The sequence below is a fragment of the Phalacrocorax carbo genome, chromosome 10 (assembly GCF_963921805.1).
Source record: "Phalacrocorax carbo chromosome 10, bPhaCar2.1, whole genome shotgun sequence".
In the NCBI taxonomy this organism is placed as follows: domain Eukaryota; kingdom Metazoa; phylum Chordata; class Aves; order Suliformes; family Phalacrocoracidae; genus Phalacrocorax; species Phalacrocorax carbo.
Genome location: NC_087522.1, coordinates 1,046,376 through 1,062,148, shown reverse-complemented (window position 1 = coordinate 1,062,148; position 15,773 = coordinate 1,046,376). Strand labels below are relative to the sequence as shown.

The 15,773-nt window shown below is 51.4% G+C and overlaps 1 protein-coding gene across 10 annotated transcripts in view; it reads left to right on the top strand.

The window, feature by feature from the left end:
* The first annotated feature begins 12,941 nt into the window (after positions 1-12,941).
* Positions 12,942-15,773, top strand: part of TNRC6A (trinucleotide repeat containing adaptor 6A) — a 53,747-nt gene continuing 50,915 nt past the window's right edge. For 3 of the 10 annotated variants that reach the window (XM_064461309.1, XM_064461314.1, XM_064461311.1), the window contains exons 1-2: positions 12,944-13,128; positions 13,841-13,888. In XM_064461309.1, coding sequence (XP_064317379.1) covers positions 13,124-13,128; positions 13,841-13,888 — 53 coding nt within the window. In that variant the 5' untranslated portion in view covers positions 12,944-13,123. Of the gene's footprint in view, positions 13,129-13,379; positions 13,634-13,727; positions 13,889-15,773 lie in introns of those variants that run through there. The other 7 variants (XM_064461312.1, XM_064461313.1, XM_064461307.1 and 4 more) reach the window with 5 other exon arrangements.

Below are 15,773 nucleotides of genomic sequence, written 5' to 3'. Positions count from 1 at the left end.
GTCCTCTCCATCATGTCACTCTTCACTGGCTTTACCCCCCGCCTGATGCGGGCCTCGGCGGGCAGAGGTGAGGGCAGGGGGTGTCTCCAGCCCGCGGTGGGGGAGCCCCACGTTCTCCCCGCCTCAGCCCACATCCCGGCAGGGCACAGGAGCCATTCCCACGGACTCGCAGCCTATTCGGACAGGACACAGGAGCAGCTTCTGAGCTTTAAATGATAAATCACCTGGCAGCGGTATCAGACACACAAATCATGTTCATCACCACAAACCGTTTATGAGCCAAAATTTGTTGGAATAATTCTGCAGCGCGACTGTGACGTCTTGCAGACAGCCCGAGAGCTCTGCAGGGGCTGGATGTGCCGAACGGGTTGCAGAGTCAGTATCGCCGCCCAGGCCGGTGCAGCGGGGTGTGCGCCTGCTGCATTAACCGATTCAAGCAATTCCTCCCCTCCACAGACAGCTTTTGCATCGATGAAATGAGGAGGGAAGAGAATTCCTCCTTGGACCCCCCCTATTTTCACCGCCAGCTTGAAGGATGCCGTTCCTTCTGCTTGTCCTCTCCCGAGGCCAGCAAATACCCTCGGCAGCGGTGGAAGCTGTAGGCGCGCACACACCCGTGCACCACAGACTGGCCCTAACTTGCTTAGGCAGCACAAAGCTCTCCTGAGTAGAGGAAGACGGCACTGGCAACGCACCGACAAATTCTGCCATGTTTGAGAGAGACTGTGATTTTGCTGTTGAGACTTACTTGCAGGACTCCACAGCCAGCCCCAGCGGCGCAGGCACCCCCAGGCAGCGCCCGGCTGTAGCTGTAGCACCCACCTCGCTCCCACCAGTGTCAGACCGGCCTGGCAGGGGCCCTGGTGGGCTCCGCACAGCTTTCGGAACAGCTCCCGTCTCGAGTCTAGGAAGTCCTCCATAGGATTATCTCTCTCACCTTTAAACGCTTTCTGCTACTCGAAGCTTTAGCCTTGGGAAGCTCTCCCTCGGAAAGTCTGTAAGGATGCTGTCCTTTTCACTTCTCCCCGTGGTATCCGATACCCAACGGGTGTGTTTGTACAGCTGTGGGAAGTGAAGCCAATAAACACCTAACCCACGGCTACAACAGAGGCTAAACCCTGCCTTTCCAATGGGCTGAACGTATAAAACGCAGAGTTCATCACGATCCTCAGGGCACTCAGGGCTCTCCTTCCGTTTCCCATAGTTTTTCCACCCACAGTCTGACACACAGAGATCAGGCTCCCCAGATCACGGCCCCTTTCCTGCCTGACCTGCCTTCACTCTGCCCCATCCTAGGGCTCTCTTCTCTGGGCGGCCACCGCTGCGGCTCCCCCGTGGCATGCGGCACCCTTGCTTCTCTGCCTTACACCCGGAGAGCTGCACAGAGTTTGGAGAAAGTGCATTTCCTCCGAGCTGAGACGCCGCTTTGCTCTGCCCAGGTGAGAGCTACTGTCCGTCTTCCACAACCGACCTAGTCATAGACGAGCCGCCCTGTTCTCCCGCCTGGTCCCTTGCTCCGGGGAGCACGGATGAGGACCGTGGTGGGGCACCTCTTGGGGCCAGCCCGGTGCTCGGCAGCCCTGCGACAACCCCCAGGCTTCCACCTTTCTGTTTAAAGCACGTGTGCTTTCTGAGAACTCCCTTCTCTGTCCTCGCCCACCAGGACAGCCCAGGTCCCGGGCACCGGCGTGACGAAGAGCCGGCATCTGGTCCTGCCTCCCGGGTCCAGCCTCCTCTCTGGGGGGGCTCAGCTGGGTGCTGGTGGGACCAGTGCCCCCACCTCTCGGCTCCCGTGGCTCCGGTGGCTCCCAGTCCATCCCAGTGCAGGTCCTTTCTTCCACCGGTTCGGCCGCCGTGTCTCCATGGCAACGCGCTCTCCCTGCCGCAGAGGCATCCTTGGCTCGCCACTTCCAGCCCCGCATTTGTATTCCCAGCCTTTGTCTCCTGCTCGGCGCTGGCAGCCGGCCAGGCCAGGCATCCATTTCAAAGCAGCCTTTGTTTTATTGGCGAAATCGCCGGTCAGAAATATATGTGATTTGATCAGGGCGAGAGCACTTTGTTTCTTTGCTTTTCTTCTTCCCCACCCCTGGCCAACGTGCTCGGCGGAGCTGGCCGTTACCTGCGCGCGGGGAAAAGCCCCACAGACAGCAGATCGCCCTGCTAAGAGCCTGCGAAAACGGGTCTGCACCAGCTGCAGAGTGTTGGACAGGCAGCAGCGAGCAGGGGGGAGACATTTTCTTTATCTCTCCCGCTACCTAGGCATATCTGAAATTTTCTTTCACAGTCAGACGTGTCATTTTCAGAGCAACCCAGTCCGTGAGGTTCAGATGCAGCTCGATTTGCTGAACTGCAGATCCCAGCAGCTGAGACCCCAGACCCTGGGCAGGGGAAAAGGGGAAAAAACCCACTTGGAGTGAGAGAGGAGCCAGAAGCCAGGATCCTGCCACCACTTACTGCCTCTTCCCTCCTGTGGCTGCCTGCGCCCGCCGAGGGAGGCAGGGTTGAAGCCACCTTGCTGGAGGGCGTGATCTGTTAATTGCAGTATCCATCCTTGTTTCTAGGGGAGTTCAAGGCTTAGAAAATGTGACGATATTACACATCTGCTTAAGCGTGCAAAGATATAGGCAAAAGTATGCACCTGCATATGTAGGTATGTTGATGCAGGTTTAGTGGAGACCTTGGTTTCCAGGCGCTGTGGTCCGTGGCTCTGGCCGACCGTGGAGGTCCTTCCCCAGGGTGCGGGGAGGCAGCCAGGAGGGGACACAAAAGGGGGCCCCAAAAGAGGGCAATGGTGCCTCGTTGCCGAGGACCTGGCACTCCCCAGGGCCTCCCTGAACGCTCTCAGAGCACGAAGGGATGCGAGAGGATGAAGGAGAGGGTGGCTGGAGAACAGCGAGAGCTCGTTAAGGGCAGAAACAGAAGCCATGTGTCTTAGCCTTGTCCAGAATATCACCAGGAGCAGCCTGTCCTCTGAAAAAGGTGTCCTTGGAAGGCAGCAGGAGCTGGGCAGCCAGTCCCACGACGGTGGCTGCAGGGAGTTTACCCGGCGGCAGAAGGAAGGTTTCCAGCCCTGAGAGGACCCAGAGGAGTGTCCGGGAGCACCGGGCCAGTGACAGGCACGGCAGCGGGAGCTCTGCAGGTGGGCTGCCAGGGAAAAACAAGGGCAGCTTATTTAAAACAAAAGCTCAAGTGAAAAAGAATATGCCTTTCGTAAGAGATGTAAATGAAAATAGACAAAAACGAATTAAATACTTGGGATATACTCTGCAATTTTTGTCAATTCAACACAGATTTGGAATGAATTAGATTAATGCACAGCGCATCTGGTAACTGGGAAGGTGGAGATGTCAGTGTAAGTCCAGAGCAGCAGACCTCGAGTCTCTCCTCTGTTATCAGAATAACGCTGGAGTCTGCCTTATTCTGTGAATCTCTGCTGTCCTGCACCAATATGTGGGCATACCAAATAACTATATTTTCAGGTGTGTTTAGGAGCAATTTAAATAATCGGGACTTTAAAATTAGTGTTCTTTGAAAACTAATCTCCAGACAACCTGTGTCCTCAGCTGATGTGCACGAAGCCTGCATGATGCAGCTTTGTAATGCACTGGATGCCTGGAGCAAAACACCACTCCTGCCCGGAAGAAATGGGGAGGTTTGCATATGCCCGCTCTACAAGGTATACTGTTCAGACCCACTGAGCATTTGGGCTTGCTTTCTTGACTGCAAATCGAAATACCAGCCCAGCTGCGGGGAACGGCGCCGGGAACAGCCAGCTCTGTCTGTCCAAAGCCGAGTCTTCTGCCCTGCTGCTCCGGGGAGCGGGAGGGACAGGGACAGCCTGGCTGCTGCTGAGCAGGGTTGCAGCTGGAAGTGGGCATGGAGCTATTGGCCTCAAAGCTCTTGCAGGAAAGACCTTTCATCTTGCTAAACCTCAGAGAGTCTTCTAAGTTATTTACTGCATCATTATGGTGAGACATAAACCACTCTAGCATTACAGTTCCTGTGACACATTGCACTGGAGTCACGGTGTCACCCTAGATGTTTCCTACATCCCAGCTGACTGCACGCCGTCCAGCTCTGCGTGCGAAAAATTGAAGGGGATGGTGTGTGCTCGTCCTCTGCGGCCCGCCCCGTGGCTCCCCTCTCGGGCGTGGGAGGGCACGGGGGAGCAGGGCAGCCTCCCCGCAGGACCAGGGCAGAGAGGCACCTGCAGGGACAGCTCAGCTCTTCGGTAGCCCAAACTGCCCCGGAACGACTGTCAGAGAGGCTGTGTGGCTCCTTCCCAGAGCACACGTGCCAAGCAGGCTTGCTTTGGCTTCCAGGCAACGCCTCGCCCAGGACTGCCCATCTTTTTAAAAGCAAAAGGAGACGAGCCCGTCCCTGGCAGAGGGGAATCCGTGCTGCTGCTGCGGGCTGCACCGCCCTGGCAGGGCAGTGGATCTGAGAATGAGGAGTCAGGAGGGAGGCAGAGGCAGCGACGAGGCACCTGGTAACACGTGCAGGTGTGGCTCGTTTCTAAATGGTGGCCAAGACAAAGCCAGGGATTGGAGGTCTTTAAAAGGAAGCCTGAGAAAAATCACAGTTCTTAATAAATTAGTGCTATACCAACAAAGGTCTATGCCAGCCAGTTGGTGCTTTCCACCTATTTTAAAAAAGCAGCCAGCCAGCCACTCTTCAGACCTCTGGTCTATCAGCCTGCCAGGTACCCAAGTCTGGGGCGCGGGGTCCGGGTATCCCAGCTTGCTTTCTCTTGCTGATCTGGAGATGTGTGCTGGGCTGGGACTGAGGCTCCTGGCTCCGTGCAGGAGCGATGCTGCCCATCACCGGGGTCCTGCCCCGGAGGCGGTGGCTGTGCCGGAGGGGAGCCCTGCCCGCGCCGCAGCAGGCAGCACACCGCAAACAGGACTGCGGGCAGCGGGGCGAATCTGGAAAAGCTAATTGGAACAGGTAATTAAAATGTGGGGCTTTTTTTCCCCCAGATTCCAATATACATACTTATTAATGGTTTTAAGTGAAAGAAAAGCATAGCAAAGCAACTACACCTCAGCAGAGCTACTGATACATGTATGTATGTGGAACAGGGAGCCCTTTTACAGAGCCAGCAGTGAGCCTGTTCTTGTGTAGAAATAACTGTACAGGGCTACTTCTGGGCCCATTGGTTTATCATTCCAGATCCTGTAAGTGATTGCATTTATTCATCGCAGCCTGTTGTACAGCACATCCTCTCGCACCCCAAAGCTTCACGGCTGATCCTAACTGCTGTGGAAGATGCACAATATCAGATCATTGCTGGACTGATTAATAAACAATAATAACCAGGATAAATCAAAGCAGCTTCTTTAGGCTAACATGCTGCCCTTAAAGCATTGTCTCAGTCTCTGAGGTGAGGAATTAGCTGGCCGGCATTCGGAAGCACAATGCAAAATCTTGGCTTTCGTTTGACGACCAAAAACAACGGCTGCATTTAAGCCTCCCACCTCAGTCACTGTCACCAGGAGGTGGGAAAAGCTCCTCTGGGTCTGTACAGATGGAAAAAAGTAGGACCAGAGCCTAGATTTTGCACAGACCTGAGGGTTAAAGTCACTTTTCCTAAAGCTTAATCTTGTTTGCACGTCTCCTGCTTGGAAAGGCGACTAGAGAAAGTTATTTTCATTATATAGCAGAGGCAATAAGCTATATAGTAAAACTTTACTTAAGTCGAGTTTTAGGATTTTTTTGCTCTTCCGTACACAATGTGACCTTTGCAAACGTTAAGAAATTGAGGTGTGTTGTGTGTTTATGAACTGTTGTTGACTGGGACCACGTACGGCTGGGAGAAACAGGAGCACCCGAGCTCGGAGTCGCGCAGGAAGACCGTGGCAGATGCTGGCTGTGGCCCAGCACGACAACTGCTGGAGGTGCCTCCCAGGCAGCACCGGCTCTTTGCCGGAGGACACTTCCCCACCCGGAGACAGCCCCAGGAGGTAACGAGTGCCAGAGCTCGTGCTGTGGTCTATGGCGCTGCTCAGTAACGTGTGTCCCGGCCCCATTTTATTCTCTGTAATTACGAAATGAATCGCTTTCTGAAGCCTAAACCAGAGCACATTTCTGGCACAAAAAGAAACAGTCTGCGGCAGAATAGAAATAATTTGTGCTATTGTAAGCGAGAAGTGCAAAAGAAATAGGTGAAATCTTCTGTTAATCCGGTGCTGTGTTGGGAAAGGGCAGTTGTTGAGTTAGACAATCAATAAGCATTGATTACAAAGCGGCTTATTCCTGTTAAACATGTTAGAGGACAGAATAAATAGACATAAACAACAGCACCTGGCCAGGCAGGGTGTGCGTCCCTCGAGGGTCTTTCCATGTTGGTGACCCCTCCGGTGCTCCAGTCGCTCCCGTCCCTCTCCCATGGCTCCGGTGGTTTCTCTGGAGAACTGGCTCACGTCTCACTCGCCAGTTCACCAGCCGGGATCAGTCGTGGCGGAGGGGCCTGAGCTCTGCCCTGGGTGTAGCCGGTGGGGTGGAGGAGCTTGCAGGACCCCTGTTTGCACGGACTCCTGCAAGTTACGGAGCCTGTGGCAAATTACTGGGACTGAGGGCGAGAAGAGGGGGGGGAGCACTTTTGCCCACACATGTCATCCACATCTTCTTGCTGGTGGAGAAGAAGGACAGAGGTTCATAGCTCTGTGGGCTCTCCAAATAGTGCCCCACTACTTTCTGAAATTGTCTTTTTATTTAGTAAAAACCTAGAAACACGGTAGAAAAACGACACCTGTGAAAGAGACGCCAGCCCCCAGTGACCGGGCAGGCTCTGCCGCAGCGGCAGGCGATGCGCGGGGGCACGGCGGCTGGACCCCGCCGCTGCACCAGCTCCTCGGGGGGGACCTTCGGAGCCAGGGGAAACCCTCCTACCAGCCTCCATGAGCCATCTGGACCGGGCCATGTTTGCTAACGCCTGAGCAGTGCGGGGTGCAGGAACGGACAAAAAGGGAGGGACACAATAAGCCCATCGGTGTGATTTTCTTTTGAAGTGCAATGCAGCCCTGGTAAATAAATAAAGATTGGAAACGTCTATTGCACTGCACCACTTAAGAGACCGGGGATGTGAGGACGGCGTAATTGGCTGGATGCAGAGTGAAATCCAGGCTCAGCGATTCCATTTTGCGGTTGGCAGCCTTCCCAAACGCAGATCAGGGAAAGCGAGTTGGACTAGCTTTAAAACACAGGGAAATTCTTTATCTTTTATAATTTTTTGCTGATTTAAAGGGTAGGATTGAATTCTCGTTTAATAACCCCAAGTGCCTGCTCTCCCCTGCTCTGATCACTCTGTGTAGCGGTGATAATGCCGGAAAGGTGCTGGGAGCCTGGAGGCAAGGCAGTGAATTTTCTTCTCCTCAGCACTGATCTAATGACTGTTTGCCGCTGCCGCCTGCGAAATAGGCACCGACTGTTTAATCATGAGCCTTAGCATAAGAGAGTGCGAGCTGTTTTCCAGGTCTGTTTGGAAGGCAAGCCGAACGCTTTCTGTTAGCAGCTTCCAACCTCGTCATTTGCATTTTTTCCTCCTAATTGTGGATCCTACAGAGACTGAAATGTTCCTCGCTAACGTAAATAGTCCGGTTGACTTAACTGAGCGGCTCCTGGGCCGGCATTGTTTTTATGAGTAAGCGTTGCCTCTTCGGTACCTTTATATCGCCACCTCTTACCATCGGCTGAGCTATTTTTAAATAGCTCTAAAAACACCTCCTGTAAATAAAGCCTCTACGATGAACAAGGGAAGGAGCCTCCTAGAAGAGTAACACACAGAGCTTCTGTGTTAATGAGGAGACTGTTCTCCCTTGTCTGTCAGATCAGCTCATTTAGATTATTTAAGTCAAGTGCAATTTTGAAAACAATCTGTTTTGCTCGTGACAGCGTCTTCATTCTGTATAATGATGCTGAATGTAACAAGCGGCAAAGGGTCATTGACGGCAAATTCTCCACTTCCCCAGGCCTGCGCTTCTCACGTCGCCTTATAAAAGCAGCTCCTTGCTTTATTTTCCCCAGACATTAAGCAGAAAGTATTTTCTAACATGTCGGCTTTTCCAACTCCATGCTGAAGCCTTCATTCTGCGCGAAGCCTTGACAGCAAACTGCAGATAAAGGGGAAGGGTGGAGGGGATGGGAAACATTGAAATGGCGCCAGCTCGTTTTTAACTATTTTTAGTCAGTACATTTCTCTGTCTTCTGCAGTTTATTCTCTCGCTCCAATTATATGAAAATCCTAATTAAAAAGTTAATGGGGATCTGAAGATGGGAGGACCCGCGTGTGTGCCAGGCTGGCAGGGGGCAGATGGCGGCTGCTGTTGCTGGGAAAAGGTATTTGGGGATCACTGCCCAGAAGGGCATGTTTACCGAGTGGTGAAAATGTAACAGCAAAAATCCATCTTTGGCAGCTGCCTGAATGCGGGGCAGGTTGTTTGCCCTTGGATAGTTGTTCCCATTATTTCTAATTTCATGTATGACCGTAGTGCTGCGGAGCCATTCAAAGGCACAACAGAGAAGTGGCTGACAGTCTAACCGCAGTGCTAACAACACGAAATACGAAGCTTCCCAAACCCCAAACCTCGGCTGTTTTGCTTAGGCCAGAGCGGTCAGACCGGGGAAGCAGCGGAGCCTGCATCTGTGCTGGGAGAGATGCCGGCCAGCGTGGGAAGGGTGTCCCCGGCACAGGGAGCCTTCGCTTCCATCCCTTCCCTGCAGCAGAGTCAATCCCCGGCTCGATGCATGTCGGGGGGTTCCCCTGTGATCCCTACGCACCACAGCTCCTCCGCTCGTCCTCCCGGTCCCGTCAGCGGGAAGAGCTGCAGGCAGGACAGGATGGTGCCCGCGGCACTGGCCAGAGCCCAGCTTCTGCCACCAGACATGGGGCAGACCAGGAGCCACAGCCGCAGCTTCCAAACACCTCCCTTCTCGCCGGGGAAGGGGAGCAGGGGTGGATGGACGTCTCCAGCAGGCGCAGCTGGCAAACATCTGACCGAGTAATTGTCTACCACAGCAAAAATGCACACGGGGCGATAGCCTGGGTGGACGTTAGGTGATGCCTATCAACGTGCTGTAACGTGTGTGAACGCTTCTCTAAGGACAGCAGTGACAGGGTCTGGAGGAAGGGTCGCTGGCGGCATGAAGCGGATTCCTCCCTGCGTACGGTACCCGGAGCATTCCTTCCCCACTGGGGAAGGTGGTGGCCTCCTGGAGACAGTGGGCCCATGAGGAAGAGAAGCGCTGACATTCCATAGACGGGCATTAAGGATTTATCTGCTCTTCAGCTGAAATCTGCACCCAACCCAGACTGTTACATATGTCTTTTTAGGTGCAGAGGTGTGATTTTCCTGTCCCTTTCCTGGCAGAATCGGAAACTAGGACCTTAGCAGGCAAGTCCTGAAGTCCAAGCTCCAGGGAACACAAGAGTAAAAGAACAAAGAACGAACTAAAAAAATGCAGTAAACAGGAGAGAAGGTGACCCAGACCTTGGCTCCCAAATAACCTTACACTCAACAGAACATGTATTAAAGCTAAAGCCAAGAGTGGGTGACTAACACTGGACATGTTCTGGAGGTGACCGATGGGATTGCCTTGCTCTTGGGAGCAGCGAGGGAATCAGAAGGGACAACTGGAGCTCAAAAGACACAGGTAGAGCATGGGCCTCGCAACAGTTCTTTGGTGGACAACTCCTCCTGGAGCTGCTCGCCACCACCCGCCCTCACTTTTGTCAGGAAGCGGGCACAGCCGGCAGAGTTCAGGTGTGCGCCATGCTACACTGCCGTGCGTGTCCCACAACAGCTTCTGCGAGGTGACAACTCAACTGGTGAAAGCTGAACTGGGAGCAGAAGGCCAGAAGTGTGCGGTTCTGCAGCGCTGGCAGGGCTTAAAACAAGGGGAGGCTACCCAGTGCTGCTTCCACCCAGCCACCATGACCCCTTGAGTACCGCTGCTTTGACCAACAGCCTTTTGTAGGGGTGACATTCAACCTTCTGGTTCCCCGTGAAGAACAAGTTCCTCCTGTTTGAGGGTGCCTGAATTTCCCTAGTGTACGCAGTAGTTCACCGGCCAGTCCCATATGTGTAAGAACTTAGCTGAAGGAAAGAGTTACGTGCGAGGGTGAAAGAGGTAGGATCACGACGCTGATGTGAGAAGGAGATGATGGGATAAGCAATAGGGGGTTAGTTAATGCAGCAGATTTGCTGACAATGTATAACCGGCTGTAGTATTTGAAAGGCAGAATGGAAGCAATCGCTGCAGCGGTCTAGTCGCTAGGAGCACGTGCATCAATAAAATTAGAGAACAATCTAAAATAATAAAGCAAGCTACAGACCTTGACTATGACTTTTATTGACAGTGGCATAATACAGTTAACAAAATGACATAACAGGTGTGCATAATGCATTTATTAGCCTTCGTAACTGAGGACAGACTTACAGCAGCCCTCCTACATCAAGTATAGTCCCTTTAAAGGCAGATAAAACAGGGCTGCTGTGAACGAAACGGTAACAGGAAGCTGAATCGGACGTCAGGAGATAACGGCTTTCAGTTACACGCTATGACATGACAATCCAAACTTTTTCATATGCAGACAAATAAACAAGATCAAAATTAACTTACAAGTTATTAATAGAAGCTGAGAAACTGATTTCAAATTGTCCGTGCCCTTTTAAGTACATGGAAAATAATACAATCACTTTATGCATGTGCATGTTCAGCTCACAGCAACGCAAGCTATATTATCAAGCCTCTAAGAAGAGGACAAAAATACCCTTACTGGCTATGATGCATTGTCATAAATGCTCATCTTTAATAATGTAGGATCTTCTTCAGCTGAAAGATACTTTAGTCCATTCATGCTGGCAGAAAGATGGTTGCTATTGCAGCAGATTTCCAGAGACAATTGCTCATTTGTCCAGGGCGTCCGTTTATTTTACAGGTGAATAAAATAGCATTCATTTTTTAACTAGCATTAATAAGAATGGTAAAGACCAACTGAAACTGGGCTGGTAAATATTTGTGATAATGTGCAAGCTGGATGCAAACAGAGAGCAAGAACTCCCCTATGCCAACAAAACCACTTTTCTCAGTAGCTCTTACAATAGGGCAGACAGGACGATGCTTATTTCCATGCGAACAGTGGAAGGGAGTTGAGAAGAAAATGAAATTCAAGAACAGTGCTGTCGGCACGTGCAATAACAATTCTTCCCTTCAACAGTAGCTGTGCAAGCTGCCGTGTGTGTTCAACCAGTGCTTTAGAACTCGGTGCAGCGATGCCAGTGAGCAGCCATCTCACCGGCAGCTTCACTGCGAGCCAAAGTAACCCAGCCCTGGTACCAGACAGCGTATATCAAACGCTAATAATTTTTAAACAAATTTCAATAGTTTCACAATTCAATGTTTTTTTCAAGATTGTTTTGCAGAGATGTAGCTGCAAGTATGGCACATCCTCAGTACCAGTGTAGCTGGTATGGCGCTAATTCCATCCCAGTTCAAATTTTCTAACCAGAAACCTATTATCTGTAGTCACTCTTTTATTATACAGTTTGCTAAGAGGGGTGCTTCTGCATCTTTTGAATAATTTTATCCTGTATGCATTGGAACTTGGAAATAAAAATTAGCCATAATGTTCTCAAACGCAGGCATGTTAAATGGACTCAGGAGTTTAAAAGTAGTATTGCAAGCAAGCGTCCTATTCTATATGTTTCTTATTTACACCAGTAGTAAGAGTTTAAAGTGCTCTAACGGAACTTGAAATATTAAAAAATACTTCCTTGCTGTTATTTATTCTGTGGACTTGGACGAGGCAAATGAAATCATTTCACTTTCGTTTTGAGGGATTTTCCAGTTCCCACCTCTGCGGTGTTTGGGCTGTGAAGACCTCACGCAATGCTAGCTCCACCTTCTCCACAGGGAAGTGCCTCTGAGAATGCAGATCTCTACTGTGAATTTGTGTCTGCTCTCAGCTTCGCTCTTTCCTGACATTACAGTCCTTCGTTCTCTCCCATTATTCCCTGCCAGTCCTTTGACTGGTTTGTTTTTTCTAAATTAATTTCTGGGGTAATTTTACTGATGTCAAGTACAGCAACACAGACTGCGGCTCATATATTCTTCCCTCTTCATTTTATGTATTTGAAGTTATTATACCTCTGTGTACTTTTTGGATTAAGCTTTGTGTTCACATAAATCAATTTCTCGCTGGGTTTGCAAGGGCCGGATACTTTTCAGTTCCCTCTGTCAACCTAATAAAGTCAGTGGAAGGATAAAATAAAGGCCTGTCTCGCTGTACGGTGGTTATTCAGACATTAACACTTTCCCTCGGTCTTGGTGACACCCCAAAGCTTGGAAGAGAGCTGAGCAGGCCAGCAGTGCCCAGGAACTGGAAGAGCTGCACCACGCAGGGGCAATACGCGTGGAAACATGGGTTATGTTCCTGTCTGTGTCTCGCCCTGCATCGCCCAGGGAAGCGGCTGTCCTCTTCCGTGGGACAGAGCATCCTATGGAATACGACAGATGCCTCATTGCACGAGATACCGCTTGGAATTACGTGTGTTTTCAGGAGAACCACGGTGACGCACTCAATCCAAAAGCGATGCCCTGGCACAGCGCACCGCGAAGGTGGCCCCGTCCCCAGGCACCCTGGGGGTGACCGCGGGGTGACGGGGCTGCGCCGCTGCGGGGCGGCGAGGCGGGAACCCCGCGACCTCGGGATCCGCTCCCGCAGCGCAGGCAGCGCCCCCCCGGGCAGTCACTGCCCGCTGCCGCCCGCCCGGGGCGGGGGCCGGCGGGGCCGTGCGAGCGGGCTCGGCCTCCCTCGGGGCCGGCCTCCATATCGGGGCGCCGCCGCTTCGCCTCCCGCCGCCCCGTTGCTAGGGCGGTTGCTGCGGCGCCATGTTGGGGCAGCGCGGCGCCCCGGAAGTGCCGCGCGGGGCGGGGTTTCCCTTCCTGCGCGGCGGGGCCGGACCGGGCCGGGTTAGGAGGCAGGAAATGGCGGCGGTGCTGCAGCAGCAGCTGCCGGGCCCTCCCGCTCCGCAGTGCCGGGCCCAGGCCGCCTAGAGCCGCCGCGCCAGCGCCGGGCCCGGGCCGCAGCCACGCCGGGCCGGACTCCGAGCACTTTACATACATGAGGTAGCGGGCGGGGCCGGGGAGGGAAGGGAGGGAAGGGAAGGGCGGGCGCCGCCGAGCTGAGGCGCCAGCGGGGGCCCGGCGCCGCGGGCGGGGGAGGGGCCGGGCGGCGGGGGGGACCCTCCGCGCCCCGGGGCGGCCCCGCCGCGGCCCGGGCTGGGGACGGGGACGGGGACGGGGGAGGCGGCGGGCGCTCCGCGGGAGCGGTGCCCTCCCGGGCGGGAGCGGGGCGGCAGCGGCGGCGGGGCGGGGGGGGCGGCCTGAAGGGACCGCGGCGTTCGGCCCAAAGCGGCGTGTTCCCTTCGGAGCTGAGCTTCGACCCCCGCCCCGCGTTCCTGCGTGCTCCCGCGGCGCCGGCAGCTCAGCCGCCGGGCTTGGCGGGCTGAGAGGGCCGGGAGGCTTCCCCGCCGCTCTGCCTCGCACGGGTGCTCAAGCCCAAGTGATGCAGCAGAATTGTTTTCCTTAAAGCGCTTGAACCGCTAAAGTAGAGGCTGTGCAGTAGCGAAAGGTTAGCTGGTGTTGGTTATGCCCCGCTTGCCTCCCTGTCCCCGGGTAAACATATCACTTGATTGCTTGGCAATCTGTGGTCTCCCCGTTTCCTCCCGAGCTACCAACATATGGAGCTCAGCGTGTATCTTAACCCCGCTCCAGTTTTATTTTTTGCTTTGTGCTGCATTACTGTTGACATGGAAACCAACACCACTTTCTGTTCTAGAGAATTGGAAGCTAAAGCTACCAAAGAAGTCGAAAGAAAACTAAGCAGGTAAGGTACTCATTTAAATTCACTCCTACAGTTCGGAACAAGAGTTGGCCTTGGGCTAGAAATCATTGTGGGCTTTATCTGGAGCTGTAATCTCATGTTAATTGTAAGGATAAAAAAAACCCTGAATTTGAAAATGTCCTCTATTGCATAGAGAGATCTCTGCAATTTTAATTAATTCTATAGACTAAACACGTTTTTAGCATAGTTTCTTTTGCATAATAACAGTATTAGGATCTGTAATGGAATTTCTTTAATAGGGTAGGGTTTTTAAGAGAAAAATAACTTACTTTTCTCTCCTAAGTTGGAATACCTAACAAGAGCTAAAAAATGAATGAAGGATTTGTTTGGTTTTTTCCTACACAGTTCAGGCAAATATTATTGGGAGGCAAGAAGTGGTTGGTTTTGGCAAGAAACTCGCTTTGAACTCAAATAAACCGTATAGCGCCATATAACTGCCAAGTTTTTGCCTCTCTTTCCATGAAGTGTTGGAGGCAGTGAATTTGCCATTAGTACGTAGTTTGTATTTGAGAACTTTGTAGACTGGGCAGTTCCTTTTTTACATCACTTAGCTCGTGAGTAGAGTTAGAGTTATGTTGAATTAAGCATTCTGTGCCAGAAAAATACATCAGTTTTGTATTTAAGAATTTGTTTCTTCTGCACCATTTACTTTTAGTATGGTGACTTTCCCGCAAATATCTACCTCTTTCTGTTGTCTACATTCTTTGTTTTTTACTTTTGTCCTACTTTCTTTTTGTGCTCTTTTTCAATGAGACCTTAAATGGACTTTTGCTCGCAAACTTTTAAGGGGACTTCTTCTAGGGCCATTTGAAATGTGCTGAAACCCTGCATATAGCTGATAGAATATTAGTTTCTGGTACTTTGCTTTTTTTCTTATTTACCATGCTTAATCATTCTCCAACTTCCCGACTGATTTATGATTACACTGTGAAAACTGACTGGCATTCCCCTGCTGTCAGTGTGTGTCTTTTTTCTTTTTCTGTAATATGCTTAAGCATTAATAACTTTTCCCATTTTGTTGCTGAAATATATGGAATCCCTAAGATACACTTAGCATATTGCTTTTAAATACAATGTCAAGGTTGTTGTTAAATGGACTTTACTTGAAGAGATTGATTTCAAAATGCAACTGCTAAGTAATCTGTCCACAAAAGGTACCAAAACACCATGGGGGGAATTAAATCATTGACATTCTGTGGAAAGCACTCAGCACGTGCTTGGTGCCAGAAGCGATTTCAGAACTGTTATTATTCAGATGGACAGAGTGCTAAGTTCAAAACAATATTCTGGTGCAGGTCTCAGAAAGTCAGCAGATCTCTTGTCACTCTGGCAGGTGGGGCAGATAGTGATGAGAAGTGAAAGTAAACTACAGAACTGCTTAAACTCAGTGCTTCCTGAGGGTCGGGGACAGAACAAGGCTCGCTGAGTAAATTCTGATACAGAATGGGTCTCTGTGTTTTCTGACACGGAGGTATACGTTTTATTCATTTAAAAGATTCAGAACTGGGTTTAAGTTAATATACCAGTTGTTTTCAGAAAGCTGTATTCTAACTGGCTTATGTTTAGTGAGGGACTTGTCGTCATGTGAGTGTATAACTTGATAAAACTGTGGCATGCCTACTCTGGGATAGGCCTGATTAATTATTTTACTGTTGTAGAGCTCAACAGATAGCCCTCATTCTTTCTCTGATGTCATTATTTATGATCTTATTAAATTTGTAGTGACCTAGCCAAATTGTGAAAAAGCAAATGTGTTTTCCTGGGAAAGGTAAATAAACCTCTGCTCCAGTTTTCGTTCATCTAAAATGGCATAGTGTGTAAACACTGTCAACTCAATGGGATGGTGGCGTTGCTTCATGTAAGTTCT